The sequence below is a fragment of the Rhinopithecus roxellana genome, chromosome 12, assembly GCF_007565055.1.
Source record: "Rhinopithecus roxellana isolate Shanxi Qingling chromosome 12, ASM756505v1, whole genome shotgun sequence".
Taxonomy (NCBI): domain Eukaryota; kingdom Metazoa; phylum Chordata; class Mammalia; order Primates; family Cercopithecidae; genus Rhinopithecus; species Rhinopithecus roxellana.
The window spans coordinates 28284797-28308032 of record NC_044560.1 but is presented as its reverse complement, the minus strand read 5'-3'; the positions used below and the strand labels follow the sequence as shown (position 1 = coordinate 28308032).

At 40.5% G+C, this 23236-nt stretch overlaps 1 protein-coding gene across 8 annotated transcripts in view; it reads left to right on the top strand.

Annotated features, from left to right (window-relative positions):
• The window catches only part of CAMTA1 (calmodulin binding transcription activator 1), a 974629-nt gene that overhangs the window by 945230 nt on the left and 6163 nt on the right, over positions 1–23236 (top strand). For 3 of the 8 annotated variants that reach the window (XM_030942619.1, XM_030942618.1, XM_030942617.1), the window contains exons 7-11: positions 4838–5025; positions 5844–6090; positions 7689–7760; positions 11202–11395; positions 12451–12525. In XM_030942619.1, coding sequence (XP_030798479.1) covers positions 4838–5025; positions 5844–6090; positions 7689–7760; positions 11202–11395; positions 12451–12525 — 776 coding nt within the window. Of the gene's footprint in view, positions 1–4837; positions 5026–5843; positions 6091–7688; positions 7761–9770; positions 9792–11201; positions 11396–12450; positions 12526–15631; positions 15663–23236 lie in introns of all 8 variants that reach the window. The other 5 variants (XM_030942611.1, XM_030942612.1, XM_030942616.1 and 2 more) reach the window with 4 other exon arrangements.

Here is a 23236-nt window from a genome sequence, read left to right as displayed (position 1 = left end):
GTTATCTCCCCCTGGGTCCCTCCCACAACACAGGGGAATTATGGGAGCTACAGTTCAAGATGAGATTTGGGTGGAGACACAGCCAAACCATATCACCTACCAACCACTGCAGTCGTGGGGAGGACTGCTCAGAAAAATCAAACAATGTTTTAGACAAGAGGCTGGTACATTTCTTCTATAAAGAGCCAAGTAGTGAATATTTTGAGGCTCTATAGGCCTTACAGACTTTGTCCTAGCTACTTAATGGGCCCTAACAGCACCAAAACAGCCTTAGCATTAAATGGAGGAGGGTGACTGTCTCCTAGTAAAACTTTATTTACACAAACAGGCAGCTGGCTGGATTCAGCCTGCCATCGTTTGCCAAATCCTGTTTTACACAATTCCTGATGGAACCCACACCAGACACCAAAACTGAGCAATCTAGAACTATATTATAAATATGAATACCTAGGACCTTCCCACAGTGGTGGACGTGCCCTCTATCCATGCCGCCCACCGTGGGAGACATTCGGTGCCACATGCGGAATCAGGCACTCCATCAGCATAGCTGTCATCTAGCCATTGTAAAGGGCATATGTATGAAATATAGCCAGTGCAACTCAGGAACTGGGTTTCTAATTTTATTTAAGTTTAAATAGCCATTGGATAGCGCAGCTTTTTAGAAAGTGGTCTTCGCTGAAACAGAGTTCATGCAGGAAATAGAAAATAACCTTTAAAAAATCCACTTCCTATTTTCACAGATCTGTAAGAGAATAACATCTTGCCAAATTAAGAGCGTGCGTCTGTGGAAAAAGCAGCAGTCTAAAGAAAGTTTTTAGCCACGTGAGAAGATAACACTTAAAAACAATGAAACAATTTTTGAAAATGGCAAAAACCGTTCATAGAGGAGTGAACAATCAAACCAGGAAAACTGAGCAATTATTGATAGTGTGGCTGTATGTGAGAGGCAGTTGTGAGGAAGAGACTCTTTAAATAGAAGAGGAATAATGTTTAAACAGTCTCCTAGAACTAAAATTCTAAATTATTTTAACCAAACCAGGGAAGGTAGAGAAATGAAGAGAGTAAAAGTGTATGAAAGCTCTCTGGTTCAGAGACAGTAATAGATTTTGTTCCACTCGTGATATAGATAGATGTGCACTGGATAGGCTGAAATATGCTAGTTAGAAATGTCAAGTTAGTAGGTAGCATAAAAACGGGCTACAGGCGGGGCGCGGTGGCTCAAGCCTGTAATCCCAGCACTTTGGGAGGCCGAGACGGGCGGATCACGAGGTCAGGAGATCGAGACCATCCTGGCTAATACGGTGAAACCCCGTCTCTACTAAAAAATACAAAAAAAAAAAAAAACTAGCTGGGCGAGGTGGCGGGTGCCTGTAGTCCTGGCTACTCGGGAGGCTGACGCAGGAGGATGGTGTAAACCCGGGAGGCGGAGCTTGCAGTGAGCTGATATCCGGGCACTGCACTCCAGCCTGGGCGATCAGAGCGAGACTCCGTCTCAAAAAAAAAAAAAAAAAAAAAAAACAGGCTACAGAAGGACAGGCGCGGTGGCTCATGCCTGTATTCTTAGCATTTTGGGAGGCCAAGGCGGGAGGATCACCTGAGTTCAGGAGTTCGAGACCAGTCTGGCCAACATGGTGAAACTCTGTCTCTACTAAAAATACAAAAATTAGCCAGGCGTGGTGGTGGGTGCATGTAATCCCGGCTACTCGGGAGGCTGAGGCACAAGAATTGCTTGAACCTGGTGGTGGAGGTTGCAGCGAGCCGAGATCACGCTACTGCCTGCCTGGGTGACACAGCAAGACTCCATCTCAAAAAGAAAACAAACAAACAGAAAAAAAACAGGCTACAGAATTTCTAAGTCATTGAAGGGGAAAAAAGAAAAATTTGACCCATTTGGAAAAAGTTCAGGGATGGTAACAAAGGAAAACGTAACTATAGAAATCACAGGAAACGGGAACCTTTTCACACAGGATTCATTCACACTCTAGGAAGTGATAATTCTATTAAAGGGCAGATTTTTGGATTTGGTTTTTTGTTTTTATTTTATTTTGTTTTGTTTTTTGAGACAAAGTCTCAAAGTTAGAGTGCAGGTGCGCCATCTCTGCTTACGGCAACCTCCACTTCCCGGGTTCACGCCATTCTCCTGCCTCAGCCTCCCGAGTAGCTGGGACTACGGGTGCCTGCCACCATGCCCGGCTAATTTTTTGTATTTTTAGTAGAGATGGGGTTTCGCTGTGTTAGCCAGGATGGTCTCGATCTCCTGACCTCATGATCTGCTCACCTCGGCCTCCCAAAGTGCTGGGATTACAGGCGTGAGCCACCGCGCCTGGCCTCGGTTTTTTGTTTTTTGTTTTTTTTTTTTTTTTAATAAAAGCAAGATATATGCTACTTGTAAGAAATACAACCAAAATGAAATGAAAGAGAAACAATGAAAATGAAATGATAGAACTATAATAGATAAATGAGTATAAAAAGAAAAAAGATGAAAAGTACAATTCAAGGGAAATTTTATATATATATAGTTTATCAAGAAGATATGACAGTTGCAAACTATTGTATATCTAGCACCATAACCTTGAAACATTACAGCAAATACTAGTAAATACAAAGAAATGTGGACCCACAGTCATAGTGTGCTACTAACACCTAGCTCAGAATTTTTTCAGATCAAGTAGATATGAAAAGCATATGAACAAGTTGAACAACAAAATCAGAAGGCTTGACTTAATATGTATTTAATATATGATAGATTTAATATATGATATATATATAACTATATGCATATATGTAGTTAATACACATAGCAATTACATATATAATTGTTCTTTTCAGATATCCAAGACACATTTATGAAAACTGCTCATATACTAGGACATGAAGAAAATTTGAATACAAATCCAAAGCTACCCATTTAAAAGCTGTCTTCTCTGAGCACAACCCGTGAAATTTAGAAATGAGTGACATGTCTTTTCAGGTCCAGCTGCTGAGAATGTTACTTAAGATGTTTTTACGTTGTTACGTGTTTATAAAATGGAGGATTTAGGAAAGTGATTGTAGAGTGACAACCTTTTAGGCCTTCAGAAATTCCACCTTGCTTTTTAAATATATTAAATATATATAGAATACTTTCATGGAAAGAGAATAAAGGCAAGATTGACGTCCTACCGTTTGAGTCACAAATCAAGAGGGCCAACAGTGAAGGTGAAAGAAAGCTACAATTTTTTTTTTTTTTTTTTTTTTGAGACAGAGTCTTGCTATGTCACCCAGGCTGGAGTGCAGTGGTGCCATCTTGGCTCACTGCAACATCCATCTCCTGGGTTCAAGCAATTCTCCTGCCTCAGCCTCTCTAGTATCTGGGATTACAGATACTGTAAGAAAGCACTAGGCCTGCACCACCATGTCTGGCTAATTTTGGGGGTTATTTTGGGTAGAGACAGGGTTTTGCCATGTTGCCCAGCCTGGGCTTGAACTCCTGAGCTCAGGCAATCCGCCCTCCTCAGCCTCCCAAAGTGCTGAGATTACAGGCATGAGCTACCATACCTGGCCTAATATATTTTTCTTAAATTTTTTATTTTTATTCTTATTACAAAAACTAATTCTTGTTCTTTGATGAAAATTTATAACATTGTCCACAATAAGCATTTTTAACAGCTTTATTGAGGTATAATTTACATATGATAAAATTTACCCATTTTAAGTGCACAGGGGATGGCTTCTAGTAAATATACACAGCTGTGCAACCATCGCCACAGTCCCTTTCTAGAAGACTTCCAACTCACTCCAGAGTGCCCTCTGCCCATCTGCAGTCCATCTCTGCCCAGCCTTAGGCAACCACTGATCTGATTCTATCCCCAGAGGTTTGCTTTTTCTAGACGTTTCATATAAGTGGAGTCATACACCATGCAGTCTACTGTGGCTTTTTCTACTTAGCAGGATGTTTTTGAGGCTCCTTCATGTTGCAGGAGAAGCATTTTGTCACCTTGTATAGTTCCATTGAGAACATTTTCAGTTCACTTAAGAACCCAAAGTGCTGTGTTTCAGTTACCACTTCTAAGAGGTATGCAAGGACATTTTTAAGAATCAGTTCACATCTCTGATTTGCGTAAAGAATATCTTAATCGACACCAGCTTTGAGGATTCTTTTTTCTTTTCTTTTTTTTTTTTTTTGAGTTGGAGTCTCGTGCTGTCGCCCAGGCTAGAGTGCAGTGGTGCGATCTCAGTTCGCTGCAACTTCCTCCTCCCAGGTTTAAGCAATTCTCCTGCCTCTGTAGCTGGGATTACAGGCATGCGCCACCATGCCTGGCTAATTTTTGTATTTTTAGTAGAGATGGGGTTTCACCACGTTGGCCAGGATGGTCTGGAACTGCTGACCTCAAGTGATCCACCCGTCTCGGCCTCCCAAGCTGCTGGGATTACAGGCGTGAGCCACTATTCCCAGTCTAAACTAGGGTTCTCTAGGCCAAGCAAAAGGGGGTGGTTAGATATTGGTTATATAACTAATAGTGACACCTCATTAATATTACAAGTTACTCTAGAACTGCCCAGTGTCATTAATTGGTTGACTCTGAGAGTAGGGAGTACGTACAAGCCAGAAGTTCTCCAAGACTGGGCTAAAGGTCTGGGGCCAGACTATGACTTGGAGATAATCGGGTCTCAGGATCTCAGCATATTTCGGTGTATTATGTTATAACCTTAAAATGATATTTGCATTGGATTGAGGTGGAAGTCTGCCCTCCTGCCTTACTATTTTTTTCTCTCCAAGGTGAGGCAGGGGAGGCAGACCTGGATAACTTTTAAGGCTCCTTTCTAACCTGTGTGTTCTGTGAACTTCTGACTTCAGGTGAACATGATGACCTTGGCAGAACACATTATTGAAGCTACACCTGACCGAATCAAGCAGGAGAATTTTGTGCCCATGGAGTCCTCAGGATTGGAAAGAACAGACCCTGCCACCATTAGCAGTACAATGAGCTGGCTGGCCAGTTACCTAGCGGATGCTGACTGCCTGCCCAGTGCTGCCCAGATCCGGTGAGTAAAGTTACCGGGATCACTACGCAAGTTAGATTCCCGGATCTAACTGGAGGCAGGGGAGGCTGATTGTATTTGATGAATGCCGTGTCATAGCAGACCATACCAAGGAAGGAAGGAAGCACTAGGACAAGTTCTGTTGCCACTTTAAAGGCCCAGCTCCTATTCCTGCCTCTCCCGTTATTTTTTTTACTGCTATCAGAGCATAAGAGATCGTGTTAAGCTGGGCGTGGTGGCTCACGCCGGTAATCCCAGCACTTTGGGAGGCCGAGACGGGGGGATCACCTGAGGTCAGGAGTTGGAGCCCAGCCTGGCCAACATGGTGAAACTGAATCTCTACTAAAAATAAAAAATTAAGCCGGGAGTGGTGGAAGGCACCTAATCCCAGCTACTTGGGAGGCTGAGGCAGGAGAATCGCTTGAACCCAAGAGGCGGAGGTTACAGTGAGCTGAGATGGCACCACTGCACTCCATCCTGGGCAACACAGCAAGATTCTGTCTTAAAACACACACACACACAAAGATAATGTAGCATAATGTTTCCCCTAATTCAGTTGAAGTTTTCTAAAGGCAGTAGAGTATGCTGTTACTAGGTTTTAGTATTTAGCATAGCACTAAAGTCATGATAGGTGTTGGGTATGAACTTACTCAATCGAAGTACACTGGGTATGTTTAGCAACTTGCCTAACTGAATGGAGGCATGTTCCTAATTGCCCACAGTGGCTTCTGGCAGATACCATCTTGGTTCATTCATTAATATCTAATGGATTGTGCAAATCAATTATTAATCTATGTCTCCTTTTTCTCCTCTTGTTTCAGAAGTGCATATAACGAGCCTCTAACCCCTTCTTCTAATACCAGCTTGAGCCCTGTTGGCTCTCCCGTCAGTGAAATCGCTTTTGAGAAACCTAACCTTCCCTCTGCTGCGGATTGGTCAGAATTCCTGAGTGCATCTACCAGTGAGAAGGTAGAGAATGAGTTTGCTCAGCTCACTCTGTCTGATCATGAACAGAGAGAACTCTATGAGGCTGCCAGGCTTGTCCAGACAGCTTTCCGGAAATACAAGGTAAACTAGAACAGAACCTTCATTTTGTGACATTCTTAAGATCAGGGAGGATAGAGGAAAGTCAGAATCGTGCGAATGAAAACATTGACCATTTCTTTTTTTCCTCTGAATGTGTAGAATTTTTTTGGAAGTCTCCAATTTATTAAGATTCACTGTATAACATATCTGTGTGTGTATCTGCTTTGTAAAAATTTTTATTGTAAAATATTCAGAGCATAAAGTTTGTGATTTTGTCTAAAGTGTGCAACGTGGGGGCATTAAGTATATTCACTGCTGTGCGACCGTCACTGCTACCCATTTCCAGAACTTTCTCAATCTCCCAGATCATTTGCTTTTAACAATCAGTTTTTAAACAGTTAAACATGAAATTTTTATCAAATGTTTACAGAGTTCCTGAAGCACCTTCGTAGAAGAGTTTCAGAAGCACGGTCTTCTCAAGCATCTGAGGCATAGAGAATTAACTGGCTGGGACAAGGACCTGTCCATGGTTAGGCCAGGGCAGGAATGGAGCTCTCCTGGCACAGAACAGTGCTGATTTTTCTTTTCTTCTTTTTTTTTAAATGGAGTCACGTTCTGTTGCCCAGGCTAGAGAAGTACAGTGGTGCAATCTCCGCTCTCTGCCACCTCCACCTCCCAATGCAGGTGATTCTCCTGCCTCAGCCTCCCAAGTAGCTGGAATTACTGGCGTGTGCCGCCATACCTACCTAATTCTTGTATTTTTAGTAGAGACAGGTTTTCACTGTGTTGACCAGGCTGGTCTCGAACTCCTGACCTCAAGTGATCTGCCTGCCTTGGCCTCCCAGAGTACTGGGATTACAGGCTTGAGCCGCCGCGCCTGGCCTTGATTTTTCTATTCGACCTTGCCGTCCCAAGTACAATGTCTCTTTAGTATTCCTTAAAGCAAATTTCACGAGCTTATAGAATTTTTAATGAAAGTTGTTAATGTCACATTAAATAATTCTCAGAAGCTTTAGTAAAATAATGTTAGCCACATCACCTTGTCAACATACTGTTGGTAATGATATGGATGCCTGTTATTCAGTTAATATAAAGTAAAGTGACCCCTCTGCTGCTAGGAGGTCACGACCTAAAGCAGGGGTTTTCAACTGGAGGCCTGGGGACTAACTCCAGGCAGCCCCTCAACTCCTAAAATTAAGCAGTAAAGCTCTTCTATGTGCATTTTTGGTGGGAAGGGGACCCATGGCTTCCTACAGATTCTCAAAGTGGTCTCCAACCACTCCCAAAAAGGTGTTAAAAGCCATTAATCCTTGATCCAAAAGTAAAGTAGTTGGGGTTATCTTAGGAAAGATAGTTGAGATCTGGCAAGACAAATAGTACAGTGCCTAATTTGTTAAATACTTTAAAAAGGAATATATTTTTAGTCTACTTAACGTTCCAAAATCATAGCTTTATTTAGAAGCAAGGATAGTCTGAGGTTTATTCTATAAATTCATTTTTCCTCATTTATAATTAATTATCAATATTTTTTGGTAAACCTGGGATCTCAGCTCTGAGAAGGTGCATTAAATGAATAGTAATAAAAAGCTGATATTTCTGGTAATCATTACTGATTTTTTTCTCCTTACTTTACCCTTAAGGGTCGACCCTTGCGGGAACAGCAAGAAGTAGCTGCTGCTGTCATTCAGCGTTGTTACAGAAAATATAAACAGGTAAACCTCAGTTTTGCACCACAGAAGGGAACTGTGCCCCACCCGAGGCCACTGAGGATCCTGGTGTGCAGTTTGGCTAAAGAGCACTACATCTAGTACTTCATTACAGAGACTTAATTTGTTTTTTGTTTTTTGTTTTTTTGTTTTTCTGTTTTTTTGTTTTTTTGTTTTTGAAATGGAGTCTGGCTCTGTTGCCCAGGCTGGAGTGCAGTGGCACGATCTGGGCTCACTGCAACCTCCACCTCCCAGGTTCAAGCGATTCTCCTGCCTCTGCCTCCCAAGTAGCTGGGACTACAGGCGTGTGCTACCATGCCCAGCTGATTTTTCTAGTTTTAGTAGAGTCGGGGTTTCACCATGTTGCCAGGTTGATCTTGAACTCCTGACCTCAAGTGATCTGCCTGCCTCGGCCTCCCAAAGTGCTGGGATTACATGTGTGAGCCACTGCGCCTGGCCAGAGACTTAGTTTGAACTGCCATGATAAAACAAACAAAAACAAAACAAACAAACAAACAAAAACCAGGGGAAGCCAGACATGGTGGTTGGTGTGTCCCTGTAATCCCAGCTCCTCGAGAGGCTGAGGCCAGAGGATCTTCTTGAGCCCAGGTATCGAAGTCCAGCTTGGACCTCGTCTCTAAAACAAAAAGAGGAAAACAAAACCATCTGCAATTAGACTTGCACCGCAAAACAGTTTTTGTCCACATTTTTGATCTTTTGGTATTATTACCTACCGAGATACTGGTCTGATCCTAACACTATTATCTTTGCGGGGAGGATCTTTGGTCCAATACTTTCATAAACTCCCTAGTAATTAGAGAACTCTGGGGAATCCAATGTGTGATACGGTGATTGGAGAAGGTAAATGCTGGCTATGTATTACGTTTGAGTTTGAATTACAGAAGGTATTTAATCTTTGGCCATTTTCCTTTCAGCTTCTTAATGCATTTTAAAATGAAGAATTGTTAAAATCTTTGAAAATCAGAGGAAGCTCAGAACATCTTAAACTGCTTTTGTTCACCTTAGTTAAAGGTGCAACACAAATATCTAAGTACTCTTTCGTGCAGTATTACTGTTTGCAAACCAACTTGTAGGGTTATGGAACTAGTCAGATGGGAAAGGGAACTCATATTTTTGGGGCAACTAGTACATACTAGATTTTTTAGGTGCCCCATCTCATTTCCTTTTTGCAATTATTTGAAGTAAGCAGTATTTATTTCCAGTTTACAGATGAAGCAGCTGAAGCCCAGAGAAATTACATGAATATTAGGCCTTTCTCATCATTGAGGTGGTTATAAAATATTAAAAATTGCCTAATGGAGTTTTGACTGGTTCGCATGGTAACATTCAGGCCTGTCAGTAGATTCTAGAACCTTTTATTAGATTGTGCTTTAGGTCGTTCTAAATTTTTATTTCAGGAATAATACATTCTAATGTGTGTAATGGTCACATAGATTATTAGGGATTCTGTTACCTTGTCATAATCCAGGACTTGCCTCAGTTTCTGATTCGGGTTGCCGTTTCCTCAAGCTTCTCTAGGATTAAGCCCGATTAATAGGGGTGGGGGGACGTCTTCGGCTTCGAGCCAGTTGAGTTCATGATCCCAGAAAAGGAAGGTTTATTGTGCAAACGCTGACACCACAGTGCCTATAGCTCTACAGCAGGGAGCCGCACTGGCTTCTGTTTGGTGAGCAGGCTTCCTGGGAGCACAAGTGATACACAGAAGGAAGGTTTCAAGTCTGTGATTACAACAGGTATTGATTCCAAAATATGAGTTTGTTTTTTTTAAAAAAATAACCCTCCCCAGAAATTGTCATCTACAGCTGGGAAGACAGAAGGCGTTATTTTTGGAAAGAGTAACAACTGTAAAACAAATATTTTGGAAAACGGAAGGCATTATTATAGCCAGGTCGCCTTTTTTTTTTTCTTGGTTGGGAGTTTTATTGATTCTGGTTTTTAATTTCATTATATTCAGCAATCTAACATTAATCTTGTATTTTCTGTTTTTCCCCCAAGCTGACATGGATAGCCTTGAAGGTAATGATGCACCCAAGTCCTCTCACAAACCATTCCACCAGAGTCCCAAACTTCACTCCCATCACCAGCTACAGGGAGGGGCCATTAAGATGGCATGGTCATGGAGTAAACGTACCCCCTTGCCAGGCCACCTAAGCACAGTGCATCCGTCCTCTGGGGACCACGTGGTTATTCAGTTGGAGTGGGTTTCGACATTCATAACTGGACATTTTTTGGCTGGCGTTAATCCATCTAAGCCAGTTCCCGTGAGCCCTGTGGCCACTAAGGAAATACCCTTTTTCCCAAAGCACTTCACTACGGCCCGATGGGTCTGAGTGTGTCACGTGCACAGGTGGAGATGATGGAAACCACAGGGGCTCTGTAGGCTACAGCATTCTTGTCTTCAAAGACTTTCAGACCAGTGAAAAGGTGAAGCAGGTCAGATAAGACCAAAGAAGTTTCTCGCAGAAGGGTCCGGGTTCTTGGACAATTCTGAGAAGGCAGTTTCCCTCCCTCATTTCACCTCCTCATACATCCAGAGATACAGTTAGGCAGATACAGGGATTTTCTGGGGAATATTTTTCCTTGCAATGGTAAGTTGCCTTCTTATAAGCAAAGGGCTTCATTGCAGCTTCTCATCCCCGGAGTCATACTCTGTTTTATTAGAAATTTGGACATAACGTTTTAAGACCATGGAGAGCTCTGTGTTTTTGGTGCCTAGAGACTGATGTTGAGGAGAATTCACCCTGGGCCTTCATTCCTCACTTCTGTAGCTCTGCAGCGGGCTGGGTGGAGGGCTCCTGGCACTGCCTCCTGGGCCGCCCACAGCACTGTGACAGCCGTCCATGTTTCACGGCTTCACCACCGTGTTGGTCTTACGAGTGTTCATCTTTTACAGGTTAAAATGGCTTAAAGGTGTCAGCGTTTCATGATAAGCCTTGTATTTGGGACTTTGTAACTCAGTCAGAAACTTGTCATGTGGAATGATAGTTAGAAACCGGGGGCTGACTGCTAAGTCAATTTGTGTATGGTGGGAATTGGAAGGCATGAAAAAATTATATTCCTGTTTCAAAACTGGATAGGAAATATTAATCTGAAGCATTTAAAATTTTCCTGTCGAAATCTGGTTTTAGATTCGTAAATGTGTAAGGGTATTGCTATTAAAATTTTTCTCCAAGAAGGGCTAAATATTTTGATGTTTTAGGGGAAAAAAGTATGTCTGAAGGCAACCCTTAAAGTAATAGTTTACATTTTGGAAAGGTAGGTGTAAAGCTTCCTCGTTTGCCTCTTTTGTGATTAAACCCTGAACAAAGAATGTAATAATAGAGGGGAAAAGCATTTTCTCTTCTTCCCTTCCCGGTAAACTCGAAGGACGCTGAGCCTGTGCGGCCCCTGTTGTTACTGTGTTGCTTGTTCTTGTTTCCCCTGCAGTATGCACTTTATAAAAAGATGACACAGGCTGCCATCCTTATCCAGAGCAAATTCCGAAGTTACTATGAACAAAAAAAATTCCAGCAGAGCCGACGGGCTGCTGTGCTGATCCAAAAGTACTACCGAAGTTATAAGAAATGTGGCAAAAGACGGCAGGCTCGCCGGACGGCTGTGATTGTACAACAGAAACTCAGGTGGGTGGAAAAGAGCTCATGGAGTTAAAGCTCCCTAGGGAAGAGAACTCTGACTTCTTTGAAAGACTTGTCCTGGGCTGACATTGGAGTCTGGGGACAGGCCTAAAGCATTGGCAGTCACTGTGTTCCAGAACGTTCTAGGCATGGTGGCTGTATACTTAACACCTGTGCTGAGTCTGGTTTTGAATATTTAGCTCTTTCTCTCTATATCCCACCCAATTATTTTGATATTGCCACCCAATTTCACCTTATATCAGAATTTGGCAGCACCAGTTTCTACTCAGAAAGTTACCACTCGATTATAGTAGTTTAACCCATTTCCTTTTTAGAAGAAAAAAAAAGTACAGCCCGCTGCCAGCACTCATGTAATTTTATATAAACATGCTCTTTGAGGCTGAAGGAAATCTGATTTTCAATGTGAAAATACAAAAACTATTCTTGGAGTTATTTCTAAACAGAACTTGTCCCTAATCATAATGTAACTGAAATGTATATGATGCTACATTCGGATTAGAGACAAGACTATTCTTGGGGCAAATGGGAAATGAGTGAAATTGTAGAATTACTGCAACCTTGGAAGAGTAATTAGGGTTAAGCTGTTCCATTTTAGAGACTGTGATAAAAACGTTGAGCCGAGTAAAATACATTGATCAGAACATTTGCACAATAGCCCAAAGAGTGTATCAACTCCCGTGAATCACCTTCTAAACTAAGAAAGCCTCTCTAATGCCAGAATGCCTTTTGCGGCAAAATGAGCTTCTAATAAATTGTGAAAGAATATTTAAGTGGCATTTTATTTTCAGTCTTTATATAGTCTCTCTTGAAGCTGAGGGCGCCTGCACACACCCTCCTTTCTCCTCTAGTGATGCCTGGACTCGATACTATGAAAACAGCATACGCACTCATTCCCCTTCAGATTGTATACATCTTTAACGTATGCTGTTGGCTTTGCTACGTGAACTGCTTAATGCAGAGTCCTCTGTCACTGCTGACCAGTTTCGCATATTGGGCTTTACTGTGCCCTTCTTGTGACAATAATATTCTGACTTTTTCAGGAGCAGTTTGCTAACCAAAAAGCAGGATCAAGCTGCTCGAAAAATAATGAGGTTTCTACGCCGCTGTCGCCACAGGTACACTAGTCCTCGTTTATACATTCTGCTCAGGGAGAATGATGAAGCATCCCTGACCTTCTTAACCCTCACTAACTCCTATGTAAAGCTAATCCCCCTGCAGATAATCAGGGCATATGTCCCAAATTACAATAGGGTAGTAGAGCTCTTTAAGTAGGAATCAGGTTGCTACCCTTGGAACGCTGGTAACCATGTCAGACGATGCTGTTTGAACAATGGAGATTCATACCCGTGTTTTTCTGTTTTAATCTGGGTGTGAGGTCAACTTAGTCGGACTAGCTTTTAATATTAAGTTTCTCTTTAACCTGCGATTGATACGCCACATTGCAGTATATTCTTTGCTCTAATCCTTTGCTATGCTAGCATGTGTCCAAAGAGAAAACACTTTCTAGTCTCAAGGAAGGAAAGGAAAACCATGAATTCCAAACAAGTTTTCTGATGTAGAATTTCCACCAAATAGCTGGTGCCCTCTGCTGGTCATGTAATTGCTAACATCCTCTATTATTAAACTATCAATTAAAGCTGGTCCGTGATGAGGAACAGGAGAGATTGCTGGAATGCAGCTGTTCAGGAAAAGAAAGACATCTGAGATTCTGGGCATATCTTCAATTAGTAGGAAATGGGGTCCTGTGACCCCAGCGTTCTGTGGGACGTAGCATCTTCTCGTGGAGCTAAGCCAGAGGAATTTCTCTTTGTTTCTCAAATTTGAGCTTTCTTTATGAAGACTAGCGTCTCTACTTAGATTTCAGAGGGCTGGTGAAAGTGGTTTGTGTTCTTTATCCAGGTTAATATTCCAGTCTGACGTCTGTAACTGCGGCCGTCTGAGCTGGGTGTAGACCACCTTCTGTGTGGTTGGGTTGTTGCTCTGTGTGTCAGGAGCTGTGCAGTTTATAGAACCAAACATTAAAGCAGGCTCTTTAATGTCTTATTTCCTCTTCCTATTTAATTATACCAAAAGTCCTAGTATTCATATTTAATTGGACTCCTTGAGGTTTCATTTTGCTTTAGTTTTTCTTACTCCTACAACCATCTGATTGCTAGCTTTGAAAATACCTTGCCTTTAAGACTTAATAGGTTTAATGGGTTATTTGTACTTTTACTTAAATTAACAAAAGAATTTATTTTTGTGACCATAGAAGGAAACATGCACAGCCACTGCATTAGCATCATGAAACTTAAAAACAGTATTCACTAGGATAGATGGTTTTCCCCAGCTACAATGCCGTGCAGAAGCCAGTGTTCACTCGCCCTGTGCCTCAGCAACATTTGCTTTCCACCGTGCGAGGATGGGAGATTTTTCACCATGATGGCTAATGAGTAACATACCAGTGTCAGTACTCTGAAACAGGACGTCCTGTTAGGAAATGCATCCCCAAAATGGGTATGGCTCTAAGATCATGAAATTAATTCTGCAAGCCTCACCTAAGGCAGCCTCTTTTCTTTGTTGTTCAGTCATACCTTTTACTTTGCAGGGGACTTAGGACCAAATAGAGTACTGGATTTTCTTTATTTGGTGAACAGATCAAGGACTCACCTGGGCCCTTTTCCTTACATTCTCCAATATGTTCATAGTTCCTTCCTCCCTTTTCCTCTTAGACCTGCAAAATGAAAAACCTGAGCAAGACCCTATCCAGCACTAAAAACAATAGACTTCGGCCACTTTGAGCGGAATCACATCTTCTTTCATAACACTGTGGTTGATACTTTCCAGATAGATTTTATTTTCAAGAAAATTACCTTGACACCACTGTTCTTTAGGCCACTTCAGACAAACCAGAATGTCTGCAAGTTAAGTTGTGCTAGACTTTTTCCTCATTTCTTCTAGCCTGATCCTCAGACTTTGCATGAATGTGTGGGTAACGTAGGAGCAAAACTGCATAAAGTCCTACACTCGTCTCCCTTTCATTTTTGCCAAAGCTGTGTCCTGTGTTTACTCTGAGAGAATTAAGAGCATGAGATACTTAAACAAAACATAAATTCATGAAAGGTTGCCCCCACAAAGTAAGCTAAACAAAGGAGTCCTTTCACTTTTGTTTTTAGAGTTCTCTTTCTGTAAACTGGTAGAGAAAAATTTCATGAAGATTTTTGCCTTTCCTAAGTGTATATTTTAACTGGTAATAACATCATAAGATGGATAACAAGAAGGTTCATTATGAAGAGAACATCAGATATGGGCTCTGGATTCCTGTGCATTAATTGGAATGAAATAAAAAATGTTATTGGCTCTTGACCATTTACAGTTCAGATGTTAGAAAAATAGGCAGATTTTATCACCTCTGCACTAAGATCAGTATTCACTTCCCATTTCTGTATATTCTGTTAATATGTTCAATTAAGGATCTTGAAGAAATCCTAAAAGTCTATCCTGGAAGTTTGTTTTAAACTCATATTTTCCTTAGGATGTGTGTAATCCTATTTTCATTCTGGGTCGAGTTATTTAATGTTATTTTAAAAGAAACTATCATGTCTGTTGTTCCTTAGAAGCATTAAAATCGTATTAAGATAGAAAATCTTGGCCGGGTGCGGTGGCTCGTGCCTGTAATCCCAGCACTTTAGGAGGCTGAGGCGGGCGGATCACTTGAGGTCAGGAGTTTGAGACCAGCCTGGCCAACGTGGTGAAACCCTGTCTCTACTAAAGATATAAAAAATTAGCTGGGTGTAGTGGTGCGCACCTGTAATCCCAGCTACTTGGGAGGCTGGGGCAGGAGACTCTCTTGAACCTGGGAAGCGGAGGCTGCAGTGAGCCGAGATTGCACCACTGCATTCCAGCCTGGGCGACAGGGAGAGACTGTCTCAAAAAAAAAAAAAAAAAAAAAAAAAAGGAAAACTTCATATGACACCCTCTCAAAAAGGTAGGTAGATAGTGGCTTCAGGAATCAGTCAGAAGTGTCCCATTTCTAAGTCATATGACCCCAATTTTTTGAGACTTAAATTGGTGAATTTTCTACCTACTCATTTCACATACCCCCACCATCACTCTCTTTTTCTTTCTTTCCAAAAAAGAAACCATGTCACACTCTTTTTTGTTGAAATAAAGCTATTTATAAGATTTCTGTTGTGACCCTCACGTGCTAATAGCTCTCTGGTGTTGTTTTACTGTCTAAAGCCCCCTGGCGGACCATAGGCTGTACAAAAGGGTGAGTTTAGCTGCCTGCTAGCCAGTTTCTCTTCTCTTCCATTTTCAGTATTTTGCTTTTTGCTTGCTTGCATGGGGCTGCAGCCTAGGTATGCCAGTAAGTTTCACATCCATTTTGAATGAAATAAAATCAAGTAAAAACTAACCCTGATTACTAACACTGCTATTTTATATGACAGGAGAACAGTCACATACATTAGATGTACAAATGCATGAGTGAGTAAAAGGGAGGGCCGTTCGAAACCACTGCAGGGCATGCCTAGGATGTGGCGGAGGAAGCCTGGGGACGAAAACAGGGCTGGTAGGCCACGTACCCGGCCAAATAAGGCTGTGTTACATGAAAACACTCAGCAAGTGGCTTTTTGTGATTAAGATAATTTGCCACATGATATTTTCTCAGTGACTGTTTTGTCAAAATGTCTAAAGCAAGGAGGCTCACTAGGAGGTGGTCCTAGTTTTTTTTTTTTTTTTTTTTAAATGAACCTGTTTCTTACTGAGAATGGCTGTTTCCCTATACCCTGCTCCTGTGGTTGCATTTTCTAAATCTCCCCCTCCCTGGTGCTGTGAGGTAAGTCAGTGTATAAGGCTGCCCTTTCAGTACAAACCCAGGACATTCATTATAAAATAGTGAACCGGCCTTCCATCACTCGATGGTTATGCTGAATAACGAAAATGTGGTGTAAAATGTCTTAAATGTTTATATTCTACATAACAAGAGTAGGGATTCCAATAGGCTTTGAATTTTAAAGAGATGACAGTGAGTAATTTTAGTTCCTGAGATTTTAGAATATGATGCTAATTTGTAAGCAGGGCAAAAGGCAAAAGTCTCCCAGAAGCAACTATAATGTGTTGGAGTTATAATCAAAGATTTAGTGTCAGAAAACTATTTTTTCAAAGCCAAGAATAGGGTAGGTACGATGGCTCATGCCTATAATCCAGCGCTTTGGGAGGCTGAGGTGGGAGGATCATGTAAGCCTGGGAGGCTGAGGTGGGAGGATTGCTTGAGCCCAGGAGTTCAGTGCCAGCCTGGGCAACATAGGGAAACTCCATCTCTACAAAAGATCAAAAGCTAACCAGGCGTGGTAGGGCATGCCTGTAGTCCCAGCTACTCGGGAGACTGAGGTGGGAGGATCATGTAAGCCTGGGAGGTTGAGGCTGCAGTGAGCTGTGATCATGCCACTGCACTCCAGCCTGAGCAACAGAGCGAGACCCTGTCTCAAAAAAAAAAAAAGCCAGAAATAGAATTTATCAAAATCTAATTAATCTAAATTCATTTAGATTAATTTGACAACTTGTTTCTTATATATAATCTTAAGAGAAAAAATGAGTTGAAATTATAACACGGGAATTCTATCAGCTCGACTATATTCAATGCCCCCTCTTCTTAACCTTACACTAATACTTTATTTAGTCATCTTTAAGATTTCTGAGAAAAGGTCATAGTTCAAAAAATCTCTTAGCAGTTTTAACTGCTAATGTTTCTGGACATATTATTTCCCATCTAACTAGACTTATGTTGATGCTAATCTTTATTTTTTATATTTTAACCCAGGAGTTGGCAGATGTTTTTCTGAAAGGCCAGATAGTAAATACCTTAAGCTTTGTGGGCTGTACAGTCAGTCCCAACTACTCAGTTCTTTTAATGTAGCAGGAAAGCAGCCACAGACAACATATAAATGAATGGCTATGACTGTGTTCTAATAAAACTTTATATATACAAATAGATACTGGACTGGATTTTGGCCCACAGGTTGTTGTGTGCCAACTTGATGATAGAAGAATTTAGTTTTTATAAGTCCTTTGTAATAATGACCTTAACCCTAGATTTAAAAGCCTTAAAAGGGCCGGCTATGGTGGCTCATGCCTGTAATCCCAACACTTTGGGAGGCCGAGGCAGCCGAACCACTTGAGGTCAGGAGTTCGAGACCAGCCTGGCCAACATGGTAAACCACGTCTCTACTAAAAATACAAAAATTATCTGGGCGTGGTGGCGTGCGCAGGAGAATCTGTTGAACCTGGGAGGCAGAGGTTGCAGTGAGCCAAGATTGTGCCACTGCACTCCAGCATGAGCGGCAGAGCAAGGCTCCGTCTCAAAAGAAAAACAAAAGAAAAGCCTTAAAAGCCTTAAAATTTTAAAAATTTAAAGGCTCATCTATTTAAAACTATAAATAATTGCTGAAGGAACAATTTGGTTTTTTTGAGGAAAAAAAAGCAGCTATACTCTTACGTAAACTTAACTAATTAATCCTCTTTAGACTTAGGGAATTGTTCCCAATTAAAATATTTCGGGTCCCTTGTGATAGAGCTGGCTCAGAGATGTTTGTTTTTGAAATGTAAGAAAAAAAAAGGACAAAAATCTCCATTTCTCCCTCTATTCCCTCTCACCCTCTGCATATATATAGATAATATTTCTTTCCATTTTAAAAAACCTCCAAGAGAATAGATGCATGCCCTAGTGTTCAGTTTAACTACAAGTTGTAGTATCATGCATGTTACATGCAATCAATATCACCTGCTGCAAGGACAACATTTTTACGGGAGGTGGTTGCTTATGCGTTTTTGAAGCTTGTTAGTTTCTGTTATGTTAATGACCGTTTTTAAGAAACATTTTCAGAAGGTGCTTTTCAGTGCAAACCAGAATCCCAACCTCAATTTATTTAATGCCTGCTACATTCTGTTGTGAACTCCTAAAACTCGTACTCATGCATGGAAAGTTGGAATCTCATGACACCCCTTATGCCTCACAACGTTTACGCAAGTTTGAGAGAGAGGGGCTGAGAAGGTTCCTTCTATCCTGGTGATATTTAGCTAACTCTCTGAACCGAGGAATAGCGTATATATGGCTTTGTGTGATGACCAATAAGATCTTCTCTCCCTCATTCTTCCATCAGAGAAGTCATAATGGCACTCCCTTTAACAGTCCCCAAATTGAAATTACTCTTGGGAGGCAGAGCATCCTCTGAGGAAGATTTATAGTCCTAGAAATTATGTTAAAGAAGATACTTATTTTGTTAATTCATAAAGTATTCCATATTTAAGACATGGTTTATACATTGAAAAGTAGTATTTTCCCAGCTACTGGAGGCTGAGGTGGGAGGATTGCTTGAGCCCAGGAGGTCGAGGCTACAGTGTGTCATGATCATGCCACTGCACTCCAGCCTGGGCAACAGAGTGAGACCCTGTCTCAGAAAAGAAAAGAAAAATAATATTTGAAAACTTACAGGATTAAATTTTAGGGGACAGTATTTGTAAAACACTAAAACTGACCCAAACTCCTATGTCACTGGAGCAGGGGGAGATCTAAAGAGGCAGCATTAAGACACGACAGACGAATTCCAGCAGCAGAGCAATCAGAAAATACCACTTGTGTCTTGAAATGTTTTGTGTTTGCTTGGGAAAGGCTAAGGAAAAGCACCAAATATTTTTCACTGAGTACAGCTCATTTTTATCCCCCATTTCCTTCAGGGCTACCTCTTCATTTATCCAGTAACTTAAAGCGAAATTAACAAACTCTCCATACTGTCATCAGGGTTTTTTGTTTTTGTTTTTTGCCTTGGACACAATAGCTGTATTTAGGAGAGAACTTTTGTTCTACACAAAGAGATTATTTAAATCAACAAAAGCGATTTCTCAGCAAATGACTGAAGGATTTTTAAGGTTGAAGAAACTTTTAAAGTACATATGCTGAAAAGATACTTTCAGTTGGATTTTGAATATATCTAACAGGATATTATTCAGTTGCATAAAGAAAAACCAAGATACCTTATATGTTAGCAGATAGTTCAGTTACATAACAGATTTATCCTCAAAGTATTGAGACTTGCTTGACCTAAAAAATAAAAACTAAAATGCCTCTTTTTCTAGACAGAAAATGACTTTCCACTTCTCTAAGACATTTATTTTTCATGGGCAGTAGAAAGTGTTCTCATAGATGAGAGACACCACTCTCTGAAAAGCAATTTCTAGACAAATTCCTCGTTTCCCGATACGAGACACTATTCCTGTGAGAAGGCTTTGTAAACTCTAACAGTCACTACAGGTATTATTAAAAGCAGTGGGAATGCTAGTATTTAAATAACCTATTTCTTATAAACTGCTGGCCTAGTCACCTGTGTTCAGTAAAGGCAGGTGCAGTTATTTTACTGGAATAAGACCTTAATTAGAGGAAGAAGAAACAACACTTTTTACTCACACATTTTTAAACAACGTATTTTCTTTTTATTTGAGAAGCGGGTTTCCAAACACTTTGCCAGAAGCTGGTAAGTAGTGGTCTCAACAGAGCAGCTCTGCTGTGCGCTTCTGAGAGCAGCCCCGGGTCATAGCCGCATTAGGTCATTACCAAGTTCTGAAAATTACGCTTGCACTTTTGGCTGTGTTATGTACACTTTTATCCAAGGGACAGTCCTCTAACAATGCCGGGAAGTGTACTGAGAAGTAAACAGTGCTCTAGGGTCAACAAATGTGTTCTCACACTTCTGTAGCTCAATTTGGCATGAGGCATAGTTTCTAAATGGCCTGATGTGTTCATGAGAAGTAAGACATGAACGTGGGATGTGTCATCATGGATGTATTTTAAATCTCCAAAGTAATTCTGTCTCACTTGCCTCTTTTAGGAAATGAATATTTTTGGAACACAGTGGTGTGTGTTAAATTGCAGACAACATGCTCTGTGTCATTCTTATTGGGCCTCTCTGTCTTTTTTGTTTTGCAATCCAAATGAGATTTCTGGAAAATGGCAAGATCTCTCTTTTCCTAAATTCCCCACAAGCTATTGCAGCTCTGAAAGCAACAGGTAATAATCAGAAAGCCGCATCCGCTGCCCTGTCTATTTTTGACGTCCAGCATTGCGAGAATATTTCCGCTGAACTCCACTGACTCATGAGACATTTCTCTGGCTGAGCATCACTGAGTAGATGTAATGAAGCAGCTTTGCCTTACGCTTTACCCATGGAGCCATTGTTTGCTACAAGTTTCTGAAGCAGGCCTACTTCATTGATTCATAAATGATCATTGGACGTCTGATGGAAGTAAACCCTGTGGGCTTTTGCTGGCTTTCAGTGCTGTTGCTTACGACATCACTTCAGTACATTACGATGCAACTTTTTGGGGAGGGGGAATTGAGACTACAATGGTATCCCAGGTGGTGATTATTCTCAGCCTAGAATGCTTGGGGAAATACTGGGATTGTCTTTAATGTTAATAGCTGAATGGTCACAGGTCAGTCTTACTATTCTAATTACTTAAGTCAGAGCCAATAAGAGTTCTACTTTGCAAGTTACTGATAGGAGTCAGAAATGTGGCCGTGCAGCTTTCCTGAGGGCAGCACTGGCGCTGTGGGAACTGTAGCTTCTGTCCTGCATTGCCTCTATGAGCTCGGGGAATACTGCTTTGCCTGTCTTCTGTGTAAGGGAATTTAGAAGTAAGTGCAATTATAATTTTTTTTTTAGATAACCTGGACATTTTTAGATTCAGTTCTTTCTTAGCCCTGAATGAGTCTAACAGTTGTAATTTCTTAAGAGAACTGAGCACTCAGTAACCCTTAGCTAAGTTTGTGTAACATAAAAGTTTATCATGCACCTGTGTTCCAAGTCCTATAGATATGGTGACCACAGGTCCTGGATTTTCAAGTCTAATTCCAATTTCAAAAATTCTTGTCTATATTTACCAAGTTTATATACCGAAAAATTTGCTTACAACATAGGTAATGTTAATGAAACCAGTTCAGTCCATTGATTTTGGCTTCAGTCTACAAAATTGAATTTTTTTTCCTTCCACTGAATTTTTCAGTTGTTTTTGCATAATGTGATCACAGCATTTGTAAGACAGATCAGTAACAGATGGATAGAAAACCATCTAATTCACTTTTTTTTTTTTTTTTTTTTTAAGACTAACAAGCAACTCATGCCTATAATCTCAGTAATTTTGGGGGCTGAGGCAGGAGAATTGCTTGAGGCCAGGAGTTCAAGACCAGCTTGGGCAATATATTTAGATCCCCTGTCTAGACAAAAAAAAGAAATTAAAAATTAGCCAGATGTGGTGATGTGTGCCTGTAGTCCTAGCTTCTCAGGAGGCTAAGGCTAAAGATTGATTGAGCCGAGAAATTCCAGGCCACAGTGAGCTATGACTGTTCTACTGCACTCAAGCCTGTGCAGCCTTGTCTGTAAATAAGTGAAGAACATAAAAGCTAACAAGCAGGAATAATTATTATTACAAAAGCAGCACATACTAATTGTAGTGAATTCTGGAAATACAAATAACCAAGGAAAATCACCCAGAGATAGTAATGGTTAAACTTCTGTTTTGTATCCTTCTCATTGGTAAAGATTTATTTTTAATTAACATCTGCCTGAATAATCATTCATGTCCTTTACTAATAACAAGGTGATCTTAAATTTAACCATTTGAAACACTCTGATTTGAAACATCTATTTCTTAAAATTTGTTGTAAAATTCTAGTATATGTTACTCTAGATCACTTTGGTGATGTGATTGTTTTCTGTTTCTTTGGAGGCAATGTAACATTCAAACATTATTTTATCCAGTTGACATTTGATTTAAAACAAAACAAAAATTAAGCACCACTGTCTCATCCTAATAATCTACCCTCAAGTAACATAAAACTTCATTTATGATCTCACTAGGGCAGATAGTAAGTCTCCAAATTTCATGTTAACTTTCAGAAGTAAGTTAACATCAATATGGTCTATAAATTGCAAATTGGAGAATGAGGCTAAAAATCTCCCTTGATTCTTAAACACGTTCTTTTCACATGTTTTAGGATTCTAAATAATTGTGTCGTAAAATCAATAAGTACATTTTATGTGAGGGTCTTCCCCCATCAAGAAGGATTTTTATTAATAAAATCAATGAAGTGTATTATAAAAGATGACACCTTAGAGTTGAGAAAATGTAATTGTTGTTAATTTCATATCATACCATGGAAATTTTCCAAATGCATGTTTCTTATAAAATCTTTTGGAAAAGAACAATAAAATACGATTTTAAAAAAATTTCTGTGTTATCCTGGGAGATATTTTTAGAGGCAGCGGAATGTTGAAACTACAGGTTTGGAAGTCAGACAAACCTGGGCTCAATTCCCTGTTCTGCCATTTATTAACTGTGTGAACTGGGGCAGATTGCTTAATTCCTATACATCCCAGGTTCTGCATTTACAAATTGGAGCTAATGGCAGTGTTGTGAGGACTACATAAAGTAACAGATATTATGTAACCTGTATAGTTATTGGAATTTAGTACGTATTCTCTTTCATTTTTTCCTTTTCTTTTTTTCTAATTCCTCCTTGAACGACTTTCTGTAAAAAAGGTTTGTGCCATTTAAGTCATTTTGATGTCATGTATAATACTAGCATACTATGATAACTTTATCATGAAGCTAAGAACTAAATTCTCCACTTTAACTCAGGAGTCGTGAAAGCCTGGAAAATATATCTGAAAATTGCAGTGTTCTCATTTTCCCTATGTAGTTGTTGTATGTGGACATGCACCTCTCCTTAACTTAGTGGTCTGTGAGGCCATCACTAATTTCATAGCAGAGTATTTACATGACAACTTTAAA